Source organism: Heterodontus francisci, unplaced genomic scaffold (genome assembly GCF_036365525.1).
Source record: "Heterodontus francisci isolate sHetFra1 unplaced genomic scaffold, sHetFra1.hap1 HAP1_SCAFFOLD_106, whole genome shotgun sequence".
NCBI classification, from domain to species: Eukaryota; Metazoa; Chordata; class Chondrichthyes; order Heterodontiformes; family Heterodontidae; genus Heterodontus; species Heterodontus francisci.
The window spans coordinates 2,516,581-2,534,315 of NW_027140940.1; the positions used below are offsets into that span (position 1 = coordinate 2,516,581).

The 17,735-nt window shown below is 45.0% G+C and overlaps 1 protein-coding gene across 1 annotated transcript in view; it reads left to right on the forward strand.

Moving 5' to 3' along the window:
- The first annotated feature begins 756 nt into the window (after positions 1-756).
- LOC137361438 (NACHT, LRR and PYD domains-containing protein 3-like) overlaps positions 757-17,735 on the forward strand; it is a 31,279-nt gene continuing 14,300 nt past the window's right edge. Inside the window, exons 1-3 of the mRNA XM_068026299.1 lie at positions 757-1,117; positions 1,877-1,936; positions 2,205-3,981. Of these exons, the coding sequence (XP_067882400.1) occupies positions 757-1,117; positions 1,877-1,936; positions 2,205-3,981 (2,198 nt within the window). The remainder of the gene's footprint in view (positions 1,118-1,876; positions 1,937-2,204; positions 3,982-17,735) is intronic.

The window sequence follows — 17,735 nt, forward strand, 5'->3', positions numbered from 1 at the left end:
ATTTCCAGCATTTCTTGTTTTTATTTCAGATTTCCAGCATCTGCAGTGTTTTGCTTTTATTGATACCCTGGCTTGATGGTCTTGGTAGAATGAAGGATATGAGGTTGGAGATTGTGGTGGAAGACACCACTGCTGCTGCTGATGGCCTGTAGTGTCTCATGGATGCTCAGTTTTGAGTTACTAGATCAGTTCTGAATCTGTCCCATTTAACATGGTGGTTGTGCCACACAATATAATGGAAGGTGCCCTCAGTGTGAAGACAGTACTTTGTCTCCACAAGGACTGTGTGGTGGTCGCTGTTACCAATATTATCATGGGCAGATGCATCTGCGATAGGTAGAATGGTGAGGAGAAGGCCAAGTAGATTTTCCCCTCTTGTTGGTTCTGTCACTACCTGCCGCAAGCTCAGTCTGGCAGCTATGTCTTTCAGGACACGGCCAGCTCAGTCAGTAGTGGAGCAAGAGAGACGGTCTGGATGATGGACATTGAAATTCCCCACCCAGCAAACATTCTGTGCCCTTCCTACCCTCAGTGCTTCTCCCATATGATGTTCAATATGGAGGAGTAATGATTTGAGGGCAGTCGGTAATAATCAGCAGAATGTTTCCTTGTCCATGGTTGATCTGATACCATAAAACTTCATAGGGTCTGGAGTCATTTTTGGGGACTGTGATGGCCACTCCCTCCTGACTCTGTACGACTGTGCTGCCACTTCAGGTGGGTATGACCTGCCAGTCTGACAGGATGTAACTAGCGATGGTGATCGAGTCGTTTGGGACATTGGCTGAAAGTTATGATTCTGTGATTATGAATATCTCAGGCTGTTGCTTGAGTGTGGGACAGCTCTCCCAATTTTGGCACAAGAACCCATATGTTAGTGAGGAGAAGTTTACAGGGTTGACTGGGCTGGTTGTGTCATTGAGGCCTCAGTCGATGCCAGTGGTTTGTCTGGTTTTAAATACCTTTTTAAATACTGATCTGATAGAATTGAGTAACTTGCCAGGCCATTTCAGCCAGCAGTTCGCAGTCAACCACATTGTTGTGTGTCTGGAGTCACCTGGAACCAGACTGGATAAGGTTGGCAGATTTCTTTCCCTAAATGACATTAGTGAACCAAGTGGGTTTTCATGACAATCTCGTAGTTTTCATGGACAACATTCTTGATACAGTGGCGCAGTGGTTAGCGCTGCAGCCTCACAGCTCCAGGGACCTGGGTTCGATTCTGGGTACTGCCTGTGCGAAGTTTGCAAGTTCTCCCTATGACCGCGTGGGTTTTCGCCGGGTGCTCCAGTTTCCCCCCACAGCCAAAAGACTTGCAGGTTGATAGGTAAATTGGCCATTGTAAATTGCCCCTAGTGTAGGTAGGTGATAGGGAATATGGGATTACTGCAGGGTTAGTATAAAATGGGTGGTTGTTGGTTGGCACAGACTTTGGTGGGCCGAAGGGCCTGTTTCAGTGCTGTATCTCGAAATAAATAAAATAAATAGATACCAGCTTTATTCCACATTTATTTACTGAACAGAATTAACATTCCCCAGCTGCCATGGTTGTATAGAAACTCATATCTCCGGATCAGTGGTCCAGGCCTCTGGCTTACTAGTCCAGTGACATAAGTGTGTTACTTTACCCTTGGTGAAAAACAGAGACCTCAGAGTTTTGACAGGCTGGAGGTGGTTACAGCGATAGGGAGGGTCCAGGCTATGGAGGGATTTGAAAACAGTGAGAATTTTTAAATTGATATGTTGCCGAACTGGGAGCCAATGTCCAGCCAGATGAACTGCTCATTGTCTGATACAATAACAGTGGGATTACTGACAATTCACAGTATAACCCACTTGTGTCCGATGTCATATTTCCCATTTTTACTGCTGATAGTTTTAAAAATTAATCCAATGGAACCTCTACTGTTGTATATCCCAGATCACGTGTGGATTTGTAATGAGATTTCTTATCATACAGGGCAGGACAGATCATGTTAACCATCAGAGGGAAAATATCACCTGTGTAGGCATCTCCATGTTCAGTAAATGTTAGAATCAAATCAGGATTTAAAACTTCTTTTCACCATTGTTCATTTTCAGGTGAAGTTTTAATTAACTGAGTTTTAATTTATACACACACCTCTGTTGAAGCTTTTAGTTAAATCTTGCAACATTTATTGAATAATAAAATGTTTTCAGAAGTTGTTTTTATATCAATACAGCTAACATTGAAAAACACTTTCTGTCTGTTCTAATTGAAGATGTTCAACAGAAACACAAGGAAACACTCCGGGTACAAACTGAAACACTGAGAGTGAACACTATCCTAATAAAGGAGAAGGTTAAGATTTTCCAGCTGGTTGATCGATACGCTGAGCTAACGGTCATTTCTACTGTTCGAGATCGGACACTTGTAGAACATGAACTGCTGATAAGAGGCCGAGACCATGAAGAGTGGAGAGAGAAACATCTCCGGAGAGAACTGGAAAAAATCCGACCTGATCAATTATTCCAGAGCAGTTTTTCCTGGGGAAAATCCAAATCTGGGAGTTCAGCAGCAGTGAGTGGAGTCCCAGGGATTGGAAAAACAACAATGGTACAAAAGATTGTTTATGACTGGGCCACTGGGAAAATATACCCAAACTTTCAATTTGTTTTCAGTTTTAAATTCCGGGATTTGAATACTATGAACTGTAGAATAAACCTGAGGAATCTGGTACTGGATCAGTATCCCTACTTTGGGAATATCCTGGGAGAGCTCTGGAAGAATCCAGAGGGATTGCTGTTTATATTTGATGGTTTGGATGAATTCAAGGACACGATCGATTTTGGTGACAATCGGAGAAATACAGAACCTCAGTCTATGTGCACAGATCCCGAATGCTGGTGTGAAGTGTCTGACATTGTGTACTGTTTAATACAACACAAGCTGCTCCCAGGATGTTCAGTGTTAGTGACCAGTCGTCCCACTGCATTACATTTATTGGAAAAGGCTGAGATCAGTGTCTGGACTGAAATCCTGGGATTTGTTGGTGATGAACGGAAGGAATATTTCAACAAGTTTTTTGAAGATCAGATGGTGGCAGCAGCTGTTTTCAAACACGTGGAGGAGAATGAGATCCTGTACACCATGTGCTACAACCCTTCCTACTGCTGGATCCTCTGTCTGTCACTGGGTCCCTTCTTTACACAAAGAGACAGGAAACAGCAGCAAGTTCCCAAGACCATCACCCAGCTATATTCCTACTATATTTACAACATTCTGAAAAACCATAGCCGAGAGATTGAAAACCCCCGTGATGTGTTACTGAAGATCGGTGAGATGGCCTTCACAGGAGTCTCCAGGAAGAAGATTGTGTTTAGAGATGGAGATTTGATCGAGTACAATCTGCAACCTTCCCAGTTCCTGTCTGGATTCCTGATGGAACTTTTGGAGAGAGATGATTCTGTCCAGAATGTGGTTTACACATTCCCGCACCTCACCATCCAAGAGTTTGTAGCCGCACTCGCACAATTCCTGTCTCCAAATCCCGGGGACATCCGGAAACTCCTCAGTGATGCCCGCAGGATGAAGGATGGAAGATTTGAGATATTTCTGCGTTTTGTTGCTGGTCTCTCCTCCCCACAGGCAGCTCGACCCCTGGAGGAGTTTCTGGGTCCATTTCCTCATCAAACAACCTGCCGAGTGATTGACTGGGTGAAGGAGAAGTTTAAAGGAGCGATTAGAAACACAAACCGTGAAAATGATAAAAGGAACCTCCTGAACACATTGCACTACCTGACTGAGTCTCAGAATAAAGCACTAGTTCAGGACACAGTGGGATCTGTGAACACACTTACATTTAGTGAATTGCGACTGACTCCAATTGACTGTGCGGTCCTGTCTCACGTTATTGGTCTCTGTGATACCATAAAAAACATTGATCTATATAACTGCAACATTCAGTGTGAAGGACTCCAACAGCTGGGATCCGTATTGCACACAATCCAGGTGTTGAGGTAACTGTTTATTTGTCTCTAACTGTTGAAATGTTGAACAGTCACAGATTGTGTTGTTGCTCCGTAATGAAGGGAAAGAAACCGTTCTGTTGACCCTCAAACTCGGGTGTCAACTGATGTGGCAGACAAAAGACACCTGCACAAGATACTTCGTATAAACACCTTTATTGTTACTTAAATCACTTAGCTACTTGTAATTTCACTTGTTCAACTACTTGTTGCAATAAATCACAAGACTCACGGCTTGGACTTCAATACGACCCATTGTGAGGTGAGGTGATCAGTCTCCCTCTGATGGGTTCTCTTCACTGAAGTGGACTCAGGGTTCCCTTTCCGTGATGGTCCTGCAGGTCTTCTCCTTTCGGGGCTCCTAGCCTCCCCTTCTTATCCAGTTTCTCCCAGCATCGCAAATGTTCTTTGTCACGTACACTCAGGGCCTGGAGTCGTCTGTCTGCTTAGGTTTAAAATCAAAATCCATCTGCTGGCCTTCCTTCTTATCTGTAACCTTGTTACCACAGCATCCCACAGTCTCATTGAATGTTTTATCACCCAATGCCTAGCAGGCTGGAAAATAATGACTTCAGCTGCTTCACAGCTCCTTCTCCTTGTGTAAAGCTGGCAACTTTTCCCTTCATGCCTTGCTCAGTTTTAGCTGTTAACCTTCGGCTGCAGTTCAGTTAAACCAGAGAGAAACAGATTTAACACAACAATGACAAATAATAAGAGGATTGTTTAGTTTTACCATCAGGACTGGAAAATCTAAAATGGATCCTTGTGAACCATCAGGGATTTTACAATCTGTATGGAATCAGTAAATACAGGTCACTGAAAGGGTCTGATAATTTAATTACAATAAATCATCATTAATAAGGCTGGACAGCAGAATGTAAATATATAATATAAACCAGTAGTACAGAAAATTAATGTCAAATATTTTCCACATCCACCATTTTAACTAGAAACAGGACAGAAACCTGAGTTTAAATAATTAACATTAGATATTTAATCCAATCCCATGCAGGATGTGTATGTCGAGGGAGACGTTTCCTGGATTGGGAGTATTGGGAAAACAGGAATTATTTTTTCTGTAAATGTTTAGAATTATTCACAGTCCTGAACATTAAGTAAAGAGTGACATTTGGGAGGTTCAACTTGCTGATAAAAAGACTCCAGTCTGACGTGTTATGGGGTATTAAACCCGGAGTACAGACACACACCGGTCAGTGGTGGAGTCTCACAGCAGCAGCTCCTGGGTAAGCCAGGGGCCTGAACCCGGGAATTTCCCATAATCCGTCCCCTTGTGTGAAGTACCAATCTAGGAGGGAACTTCCAAAAATTCCCCAAAACTGTCGGACCAGTTAACCTTTGAAATAAATGCAGTGCCAGTTTAATGGGGAATAAAGTGAGAGACTCCCCTCCCCTGTAAAATAGGAGCACAGGCACATTTAAAACTTGCAATGGGACAGAATCAATTCTCCTTGTTATATAAAATCCTGGGGGAATGGATTTTACAGCAGCAGTTAGCACCATTTCACAATATAACTCACCCCAGGTATTATACAGATTGATCTACTGGACAGAGTAAAAAGTACAGGAAATCACCGTTTTATCATTTAATTCAGGATCTGGATTTAATTTAATACATTTAATACAGTCATGTGGCAAGTCGAAGAGACTTAGCAGTTGGAAGGAAAAAAGGCAGAAGCGCAAAGGGACAGCCAACTGTGTAACAGCCCCGACAACCAATTTTATCTGCAGCACTTGTGGAAGAGTCTGTCACTCTAGAATTGGCTTTTATAGCCACTCCATGCGCTGCTTCACAAACCACTGACCACCTCCAGGCGCTTACGCATTGTCTCTCGAGACAAGGAGGCCAAAGAAGAAGATATACTGTACAGAGTAAAAAGTACAGGAAATCACCGTTTTATCATTTAATTCAGGGGAAATCACCCCATTCCCATAAACTCCAGGATTTAAGAAGTGACAGAAATGAGACCATTTCCCCCAAACATGACGAGGCTGGTCACTAATCTCCAGGAGAGTAATTCTGATCATCAGGCAATGAGACCAGACTGAGGGACAGTTAAAGACTTCACACAGACAGTACTGTATTACAGAGGATATACAGCACAGAAACAGGCCATTCGGCCCAACCAGTCCATGCAGGCATTTATGCTGCACTCGAGCCTCCTCCTGTCTTTCCTCATCTAATTCTATCAACATAACTCTCTATTGTCTTCTCTCTCATCTGATTATCTAACCTCTCCTTCAATGTATATAAACTATTCACCACAAATACCTACTGTGGTAGCAGGTTCCACATTCTCATTCGAGAGTCTTTATGTCACAGAAGGAGGCCATTTGACCCATTGAGTCCATGCCAGCTCTCTGTATTGTAGTTCACTCAGTCCCCTGCTCTATCCCCATAGCCCTGCGAGTTTATTTCCATCAATTGCCGATCCAACTCTCTTTTGAAATCATTGATCATCTCCACTTCCAACACCCTCATAGGCAGTGAGTTCCAAGTCATTACTACTCATTAATGGCCCTGGAAATAGTGGATGTATTGGTGGTCATTTTCCAAAATTCTATAGACTCTGGAACAGTCCTAACTTCCCCAGTCTATCTTCATAACTGACGTTCCTCATCCCTGGAACCATTCTTTTTAATCTTTTCTGTACTTTCTCCAAAGCCCTCACGTCTTCCCTCAAGTGTGGTGCCTAGAATTGGACACAATACTCCAGCGGAGGCTGAAGTAGTGTCTTGAAGAAGTCTTACACAGTCATTTGCTGTGATCTGGATTGCACTGCCTGAAATGACAGTGAAGCAGATTCAATCATAACTTTCAAAAGGGAATACTTGAAAGGAAAGATTTGCGGGGGGATGTCATTGGGTGAATTGCTCATTCAGAGGGCTGGTGCAGACACGATGGGCTGAATGGCCTCGTTCTGCACTGTAACAATTCTGTGATCCTGAAATTGTCCATTTTGGCAGGAAGAATAAAAGAAACATATTATCTAAATGGTGAGAGATTGCAGAGCTCGGAGATGCAGAGGGATCTGGGTGTCCTAGTGCATGAATCACAAAAGGTTAGTATACAGGTACAGCAGGTAATTAGGAAAGCTAATAGAATATTTTCATTTATTGTGAGGGGAATTCAATACAAAAGTAGGGAGGTTATGCTTCAGTTATACAGGGTATTGTTGAGACCACATCTGGAGTAATGTGTACAGCATTGGTCTCCTTATTTAAGGAAGGATGGAAATGCATTGGAAGCAGTTCAAAGAAGGTTTACTAGAGTAATATCTGGAATGGGTGGGTTGTCCTATTGGAAAGGTTGGACAGGCTAGACTTGTATTCACTGGAAGTTTAGGAGAGTAAGAGGTAACTTGATTGAAACATATAAGATTCTGATAGGTCTTGACAAGGTGGATGTGGAAAGGATGCTTCCTTTTGTGGGAGAATCTAGAATCAGGGGTCACTGTTTAAAAATAAGGGATCGCCCATTTAAGACAGAGATGAGAATTTTTTTCTCTCTCAGGTTCGTGAGTCTTTGGAAATTCCTTCCTCAAAAGGTGGTGGAAGCAGAGTCTTTGAATGTTTTTAAGTTAGAGGGAGATAGATTCTTTGTATGCAAGGGGGTGAAAGGTTATTGAGGATAGGCAGGATATCAGCCATGATCCTATTGAATGGAGCAGACTCGAGGGGCTGAGTGGCCTACTCCGCCGACTAATTCTTATGTAAGGAGAACAACCCCAGATTTTCCAATCTAACCTTGCAGCTAAAATCCCCCACCCCTGGAACTGTTCTGCTAAATCTCCACTGCACCCTCTCAGGGACCCTCACATCCTTCCTAATGTGTGGTGACCACATCTGGGCGTAATACTCCAATTGTGGCCTAACCAGAGCTTTATAAAGATGCTACATAACTTCCCTGCTTTTGTACTCAATACTTCTATTTATGAAGCCCAAGATCCCTTGGAGGAAGCACTGGGGGCGACGAGGGCACAAAGTGTACTCTGGGTGGGGGAGTTCAATGTCCATCACCAAGAGTGGCTCGGTAGCACCACTACTGACTGAGCTGGCCGAGGACTAAAGGACATGGCTGCTAGACTGGGTCTCCGGCAGGTGGTGAGGGAACCAACACGAGGGAAAAACATACTTGACCTCACCAATCTGCCTGCCGCATATGCTTCTGTCCATGACAGTATTGGTAGGAGTGACCACCGCACAGTCCGTGTGGAGACGAAGTCCCGCCTTCACATTGAGGATACCGTCCATCGTGTTGTGTGGCACAATCACTGTGCTAAATGGGATAGATTTCGAACAGATCTAGCAATGCAAAACTGGGAATCCAACAGGCGCTGTGGGCCATCAGCAGCAGCAGAATTGTACTCAACCACAATCTGTAACCTCATGGCCCGGCATATCCCCCACTCTACCATTACCATCAAGCCAGGAGACCAACCCTGGTTCAATGAAGAGTGCAGGAGGGCATGCCAGGAGCAGCACCAGGCATACCTCAAAATGGGGTGTCAACCTGGTGAAGCCACAACCCAGGACTAACTGCATGCCAAATTACATAAGCAGCATGCAATAGACAGAGCTAAGCGATCCCATAAGCAACGGATCAGATCTAAGCTCTGCAGTCCTGCCACATCCATTTGTGAATGGTGGTGGACAAATAAACAACTAACTGGAGGAGGTGGTTCCACAAATATTCCCATCCTCAATGATGGGGAGCACAGCACATCAGTGTGAAAAATAAGGCTGAAGCATTTGCAACAATCTTCACCCAGAAGTGCCGAGTTGATGATCCATATCGACCCCTTGCTGAAGTCCCCAGCATTACAGATGCCAGACTTCAGCCAATTCGATTCACTCCGCGTGATATCAGCACCATTCGCGACTCCTCAAATACTGAAGCAGTCCATGTAGAAATGCAGCAAGACCTGGACAATATCCAGGCTTGGGCTGATAAGTGGCAAGTAACATTTGCGCCACACAAGTGCCAGACAATGACTATCTCCAACAAGAGAGAATCTAACCATCTCCCCTTGACATTCAACGGCATTACCATCGCAGAATCCCCCACTATCAAAATCTTAGGGGCTACCATTGACCAGAAACTGAACTGGAGTAGCCATATAAATACCATGGCTACAACAGCAGGTCAGAGGCGAGGAATCCTGCAGCGAGTAACTCACCTCCTGACTCCCCAAAGCCTGTCCACCATCTACAAGGCACAAGTCAGGAGTGTGATGGAATACTCTCCACTTGCCTGGATGGGTGCAGCTCCAACAACACTCAAGAAGCTCGACACCATCCAGAAGGAAGCAGCCAGCTTGATTGGCACACCATCCACAAGCATTGACTCCCTCCACCACCGACGCACAGTGGCAGCAGTGTGTACCATCTACAAGATACACTGCAGCAACGCACCAAGGCTCCTTAGACAGCACCTTCCAAACCCACGACTTCTACCACCTCGAAGGACAAGGGCAGCAGATGCATGGGAACATCACCACCTGCAAGTTCCCATCCAAGTCACACACCATCCTGACTTGGAACTATATCGCTATTCCTTCACTGTCGCTGGGTCAAAATGCTGGAACTGCCTTCCTAACAGCACTGTGGGTGTACCTACCTCACATGGACTGCAGCGGTTTAAGAAGGCAGCTCACCACCACCCTCTCAAGGGCAATTAGGGATGGGCAGTAAATGCTGGCACAGCCAGCGATGTCCACATCCCATGAATGAATAAAATACATTTTAAAAATCCCATAAACGTTGTTAACTACTCTCCCAATATGTCCTACCTTGTTCAAAGACCCATGCACATGAATCCCCAGGTCCCTCTGTTCCTGCACAGTCTGGAACTGTGCCACTAAGTCTGTATTGCCTCTCCCTATCCCTTCTGTCAAATGCATCACCTCACACTTCTCTGTATGACATTCCATCTGCTATTTGTCTGCCCATTCTGATAGCCTATCTATGTCCTGATGCAGGCGATTGGTATCATCCTCATAAGAACATTAGAAATAGGAGCAGGAGTAGGCCATTCAGCCCCTCGAGTCTGTTCTGTCATTCAATAAGATCATGGCTCATCTAATTGTGGCCTTATCTCTGCTTTTCTGTCAGCCCCCACTAAACCTTGACTCCCTTGTCAATCAAAAACCTGTCTAACGCAGCCTTGAATATATTCAATGATCCAGCCTCCACTGCTCTCTGGGGAAGAGAATTCCAAACACTAACAACCCTCGGAGAAGAAGTTCCTCCTCATCTCCGTCTGAAATGGGAGGCCCCTTAGTTTGAACCTGTGCTCCCCCCCTCCCCCTCCCCCATTCCCCCCAGTTCTACATTCCCCACTAGGGGAAACATCCCCTCAGCATCTACCCTGTCAAGTCCCCTCAGAATCTTATATTTTTCAATTCGATCACATCTCAATCTTCTAAACTCCAATGAGTATACGTCCAACTTGCTCAACCTTTCCTCATCAGACAAACCCCTTGTTGACCCTTTTTCTCTGTAGGGTATCAACTGATGTGACAGACAAAGATACACTAAAACCAAAATCTCGGATAACTTCACTTTATTAGTACTCGAATCACTTAAAGCATACAAAAGCTTACAGCAGTTTTATTTAGAAACCAAATAAGTACAAGTCTCACTTCTTGCACAAGATACTACCCGTCAACACAGAGGTGATCAGTCTCTTGTCACGGTTGATCACTGAGCCTCCAGACTCAGGGTCCTGTCTTCGAGAGTTGTTCCCGGCTTCCCGCCGAGAATACCTTCCAGTTTTAACCCTTATATATTCTTTGAAGGCTCCTTGTTCAACCCATGACTCACATGATCTTGTTTTGCACAAATCTTGAAGCATTATCTCATCTTTGAACAGCATTAGCCATTTAGCCACCTGGACAGAAGTCCAGACTTGTTTACAATAACCACTGTTCATTCCCCTATATCTGTTCCTCTTTTATCTATTCTTGTTCAACACTCTAGTCTAATGGTCACATATCCCTCACCACAAGCTTCGACATGTCTGTTAGCTTACTTCAGCAAGTTCTGCACTTATCTTTAGCTGCCCAAGAGCATGCTGGGTATAAAGTGTTACTTGACCAACTTTTCAGGGCCTACACCCTCATTCAGGAATTAGCCTAGTGACCTCTGAACTACTTCCAATGCAAGTGTGTCCCCCCTTAAATAAGGTGACCAAAACTGCACAGAGTACTGCAGATGCGGACACAACAATGATCTGTACTGTTGTAGCAAGACTTACCTATTTTTATACGGCATCCCCTTTGCAATGAAGGCCAACATTCATTTGCTTTCCTAATTACTTGGTGTTCCTGCATGCTGACTGTTTGTGAGTCATGTGCAAGGTCACCCAGGTCCTTCTGGACCACAGCATTCTGTAGTCTCTCTCTATGTAAATAATTGTATTCCTGCTAAAGTGGACAACTTCACATTTCTCACATTATACTCCATCTGCCATCAGGAATAAAATGATTTACATGGAGAGAGACTGCAGAATGCTGTGGTCCAGAGGGACCTGGGTGACCTTGTACATGACTCACAAACAGTTTTTGCCCACCCACTTAACGTATCGATATCCCTTTGCAGACTCCTCACAACTTGCTTTCATACCTATCTTCATATCATGAGCAAATTTGGCTACAATACATTCAGTCTCCTCATCTAAGTCATTAATATAGATTGTAAGTAGTTGAGACCTCAGCACTGATCCCTGTGGCACTCTGCTAGTTACAGTTTGCCATCCTGAAAATGACCCATTTATCCTGACTCTCTGTTTCCTGTCAGTTAGCCAGTCCTCTATCCATGTTAATATATCGCCCCCAGTACCAGGAGCTCATATCTTGTGCAGTAACCTTTTATGTGGCACCTTATCGAATAACTTTTGGAAATCAACATACACTACATTTACTGGTTCTCCTTTATCCACCCTGCTTGTTACATCCTCAAAGAACTCTCATAAATTTGTCAAACACGATTTCCCTTTCACAAAACCATGTTGACTCTGCCTGATTGTATTGTGATTTTTCCAGATATCCTGCTACTACCTCTTTAAATAATGGATTCTAGCGATAGATGTTAGGCTAACTGGCCTGTAGTTTCCTGCTTTCTGTCTCTCTCCTTTCTTGAACAGAGGTGTTATATTTGTGTTTTTTCCAATCCACTGGGAGCTTTCCAGAATCGAGGGAATTTTGGAAGATTAAAACCAGTGCATCCACTATCTCTGCAGCCACTTCCTTTAAGACTCTCAGGTGCAGGCCATCAGGTCCAGGGGACTTGACAGCCTTTAGTTCCATTAGTATTCCCATTACTTTTTCTCCAGTGAGGGTGATTGTTTTAAATTCCTCCCTCCCTTTTGTTTCCTGATTTTCACTGTTTGCCACATCTCCAAGTTTGGTATCGTTGGCAAATTTTGAAATTCTACTCTGTATTCCAATATCCAAGTCATTTGTATATATCAAAAAAGCAGTGGTCCCAGTATTGACTCCTGTCTACCATCCTCCACTCTGAAAAACAACATGACTCATAGATTTTACAAATCTATGCTGGCTCTCCTCAATTAACATAAACCTCTCCAAGTGCTGATCAATGTTTTTTCCCTGATTATTCTTTCTAAAACCTTACCCACCACTGATGTTAAACTGCCCGTCCTGTAGTTACTACGAATGTCCTTGCACCCTATTTTGAGTCAGTGTGTCATATTTACCACTTTCCAATCCTCTGACACCTCCCCTGTATCTAGGGAAGATTGGAAGATTATGACAAGCCCTTCTGCTCTCTCCACCCCACCTCCCTGAGCAACCTGGGATGCAAGCCATCCGGACCAGACGACCCATCCACTCCAAGCAAAGCCAGCCTTTCCAGTCCATCCGGCAGAGCAATTTTCACCCGTCCATTACTTCCAGCATCTCCACTTCTACTGCTATTTTGTCAGCATCATCTTCCTCAGCAGACACCAATACAAAGTACTGATTAGGTATTTTAACCTTGCCCTGTGTCTCTAAACATATATCACCTTCTTAGTTACTAATAGACCCCACCCTGCCTCCCCGCTTACCATTTACATGCCTGCAGAAGATTTTTGGATTCCCTTTTATATTAACTGTCATTCTATTCTCACATTCTCTCTTTGCCAGTCTTATTTTTCTCTTCACTTCCCCTTTCAGCTTATTGTATTTGTCCTGGTTCTCTCATGAAGAATCCAGCTGACATGAATCATACACCCTTTTCTTGTTTCAGTATATTCTCTATCTCGTTCATCATCCCAGGAGTCCTGGCTTTGGTTCCACTAACTTTTACCCTTGTTCGAATGGACTGAACCTGTACCTGAAACATCTCCTCCCATTGGAGACTGCTGAGAATGACAACACATTGGAGAGCAGTCCAGACCATGGCACCAATGAGCAAGAGACTGCACAGGGGGGAACAGCAAAGTGTAGAGTGGTTATAGGAGATTCCATAGTTTAGTTTAGTTTAGAGATACAGCACTGAAACAGGCCCTTCGGCCCACCGAGTCTGTGCCAACCATCAACCACCCATTTATACTAATCCTACACTAATTCCATATTTCGACCACATCCCCACCTGTCCCTATATTTCCCTACCACCTACCTATACTGGGGGCAATTGCTAATGGCCAATTTACCTATCAACCTGCAAGTCTTTGGCATGTGGGAGGTAACCGGAGCACCCGGAGGAAACCCACACAGACACAGGGAGAACTTGCAAACTCCACACAGGCAGTACCCAGAATTGAACCCGGGTCACTGGAGCTGTGAGGCTGCGGTGCTAACCACTGCGCCACTGTGCCGCCCATAGTCAGGCATTTCTGTAACCCTCATTGTGAGTCTCACATGGTGTGTTGCCTCCCTAATGCCGGGGTAAAGGAGAGAGTGTAGAATAGTTTGCAGGGGGAAGGAAGCGAGCTAGAAGTTGTGGTACACATCAGTACCAACGACCTAGAGAGGGCAGGTATTGAGGTCCTATCGTCTGATTTTCAGGACATCAGGCGAAAGTTAAAAAGTCAGACCTCGAAGGTAATCTTTCCTTCTTTGGCCTCCTTATCGCGAGAGACAATGGGTAAGCACCTGGAGGTGGTCAGTGGTTTGTGAAGCTGCGTCTGGAGTGGCGAGTTAAGGCCAATTCTAGAGTGACAGACTGCCACAGGTGCTACAATTAAAATTGGTTGTCGGGGCTGTTACACAGTTGGCTCTCCCCTTGCGTTCTGTCTTTTCTCCTGCCAACTGCTAAGTCTGTTTGACTCGCCACACTTTAGCCCCGCCTTTACGGCTGCCCGCCAGCTCTGGCGATTGCTGGCAACTGACTCCCACGACTTGTGATCAATGTCACAGGACTTCATGTCGCATTTGCAGATGTCTTTAAAGCGGAGACATGGACGGCCGGTGGGTCTGATACCAGTGGCGAGCTCGCTGTACAATGTGTCCTTGGGGATCCTGCCATCTTCCATGCGGCTCACATGGCCAAGGCATCTCAAGCGCCGCTGGCTCAGTAGGGCGTATATGCTGGGGATGTTGGCCGCCTTGAGGACTTCTGTGTTGGAGATACGGTCCTGTCACCCGATGCCAAGGATTTTCCGGAGGCAGCGAAGATGGAATGAATTGAGACGTTGCTCTTGGCTGACATACGTTGTCCAGGCCTCGCTGCCGTAGAGCAAGGTACTGAGGACACAGGCTTGATGCACTCGGCTTTTGTGTTCCATGTCAGTGTGCCATTTTCCCACACTCTCTTGGCCAGTCAGAACATAGCAGTGGAAGCCTTTCCCATGCGCTTGTTGATTTCTGCATCGAGAGACAGGTTACTGGTGACAGTTGAGCCGAGGTAGGTGAACTCTTGAACCACTTCCAGAGCGTGGTCGCCGATATTGATGGATGGAGCATTTCTGACGTCCTGTCCCATGATGTTTGTTTTCTTGAGGCTGATGATTAGGCCAAATTTGTTGCAGGCAGCCGCAATCCTGTCGATGATTCTCTGCAGCCACTCTTCACTGTGAGATGTTAAAGCAGCATCGTCAGCAAAGAGGAGTTCCCTGATGAGGACCTTCCGTACTTTGGTCTTCGCTCCAAGACGGGCAAGGTTGAACAACCTGCCACCTGATCTTGTGTGGAGGAAAATTCCTTCTTCTGAAGGAATGTGAGAGCAGCAGTGAGAAGATCCCAAACAGTGTAGGTGCAAGAACACAGCCCTGTTTGACGCCACTCAGGATAGGAAAGGGGTCTGATGAGGCGACGCTATGCTGAATTGTGCCTTTCATATTGTCATGGAATGAGGTGTTGATACTTAGTAGCTTTGGTGAACATCTGATCTTTTCTAGTAGTCTGAAGAGACCACGTCTGCTGGTGAGGTCAAAGGCTTTGGTGAGATCTATGAAAGCAACATAGAGGGGCATCTGTTGTTTGCGGCATTTCTCCTGTATCTGGCGAAGGGAGAACAGCATGTCAATGGTGGATCTCTATGCTCGAAAGCCACACTGTTCCTCAGGATAGACACGCTCAGCCAGCTTCTGGAGGCTGTTTAAAATGACTTTGCCCACTATGCCAAGCAGGGAGATTCCACGGTAGTTGTTGCAGTCACCGCGGTCACCCTTGTTCTTGCAGAGGGTGATGATATTGGCATCGCGCATATCCTGTGGTACTGCTCTCTCATCCCAGCACAGGCAAAGCAGTTCATGGAGCGCTGAGAGTATGGCAGGCTTGGCACTCTTGATTATTTCAGGGGAAATGCCATCCTCCCAGGGGCTTTTCCACTGGCTAGAGAATCAATGGCATCACTGAGTTCCGATTTTGTTGGCTGTTTGTCAGCTCATCCATGACTGACAGAGACTGGGCTGCATTGAGGGCAGAATCAATGACAACATTTTCCCTGGAGTACAGTTCTAGGTAGTGCTCCACCCAGCGGTCCATTTGCTTGCGTTGGTCAGTGATCGTAACCCCTGATTTAGATTTGAGGGGGGCGATCTTCTTGATGGTTGGTCCAAAAGCTCTCTTAATGTCATTATACATTCCTCTGATGTTTCCGGTGTCGGAGGCCAGCTGAATACGACTGCATAGGTGTTGCCAGTAGTAATTTGCACAGCGCCTGGCTGTTCTTTGTGCAGTGCTTCTGGCTACTTCAACTGCTACGGATGTTAATTCACTCGGGGCGTTCTTATAGTTCAGCAGTGCAATGCGCTTAGCGGCTATGACAAGTTCCAGCTCTTCAAAGTGAGATTGAAACCAGTCTGCATTCTGCTTCTCATGTTTGCCAAAGGTAGTCATTGCTGAGTCAACGATGGCGTCTCTGATGTGGGCCCACTTGGTCTCTGCATCCCCTGTCGGAGTGTTTTGAAGGGCTTTCTCAAGTGAATTTTGAAACTTATGTAACAGCTGTGGATAAGAAATTCTGTTAATGTTGATGCGTGGGTGGCCCTTCTGCTTGGAGTGATGCAGCTTCTTTGGTTTGAGTCTAACTTTGCTGCATACCAGGGAGTGGTCGGTGTCGCAGTCCGCACTGTGGAAGCTGCATGTGATTTGGACACTGCTTATAGAGGCTCGCCTTGTGACGATGAGGTCCAGCTGGTGCCAACGACGTGATCTTGGGTGTCTCCATGAAACCTGGACACCCAAATCCCTCTGTACTGCAGTTCTGCAATTTCTCTCCATTGAAATAATATACTGCTTTTCAATTCTTCCTGCCAAAGTAGACAAGTACACATTTTCCCACATTATGCTCCATCTGCCAAAGTTTTGCCCACTCACTTAACCTATCTATATCTCTTTGTGGACTCTTTATTTACTTCATTGACTGTAAAGTGTTTTGAGACATCCGGTGGTTGTGAAAAGCGCTATGGAAATGCAAGTCTTTTTCTTTATATGGAGATATTAGATCAGGTGACCAAAAGCTTGGTTAAAAGTAGGTTTTAAGGAGTTTCTTATTGGAAGAAAGTGGTCTGGGGAGGGTATTCCAGAGCTTGGGGCCTAGAAAACTGAAGGTCACCAACGGTGGAGCGATTAAAATCAGGGATGTACAAGAGGCCAGAATTAGAGGAGCGCAGATATCTTGGAGAGTTGTGGAGGAGATTACAGAGATAGAGAGATTAAGAAGGATTACATGGATTACAAAAACATGTTTAGACATGTGTGTATAAGCACAAAGTGTGGTGAATAAGTTTGTTGAACTACAAATACAAACAGCATGTGGGAATATGAAATAAAAACAAAGTGCAGTAAATACTCAGCAGGTCAGGCAGCATCTGTGGAGAGAGAAGCAGAGTTAACGTTTCAGGTCTGTGACCTTTCATCAGAACTGATGTAAAGATAGGGAAGGATAAAAGGGAAGTGTGCTGACAGTACTGATTAGGGAAGACATTGTCCCTCTGTCCCTCCACACTCTTTAGAACTATGACATTAAGTCTATATTGCCTCTCCCTCCCCATTCTGCCAAAATGCATCACCTCACACTTCACTGTATTAAATTCCATCTTCCACTTGTCTGCCTATATTACTAGTCTATCTCTGCCCTGTTACAGTCGATTGGTGACATCCTCACAGTCTGCTACATCTCCGAGTTTGGTATCATCAGTAAATTTTGAAATTTTACTCCGTTCCAACATCCAAGTCATTTATATATGTCACAAATAAAATCAGTGCACCAGCACTGACCCTTGGGGAACATCAATGTCTCCCATCCAGTCGTCTGATAAACAACCATTTACCACC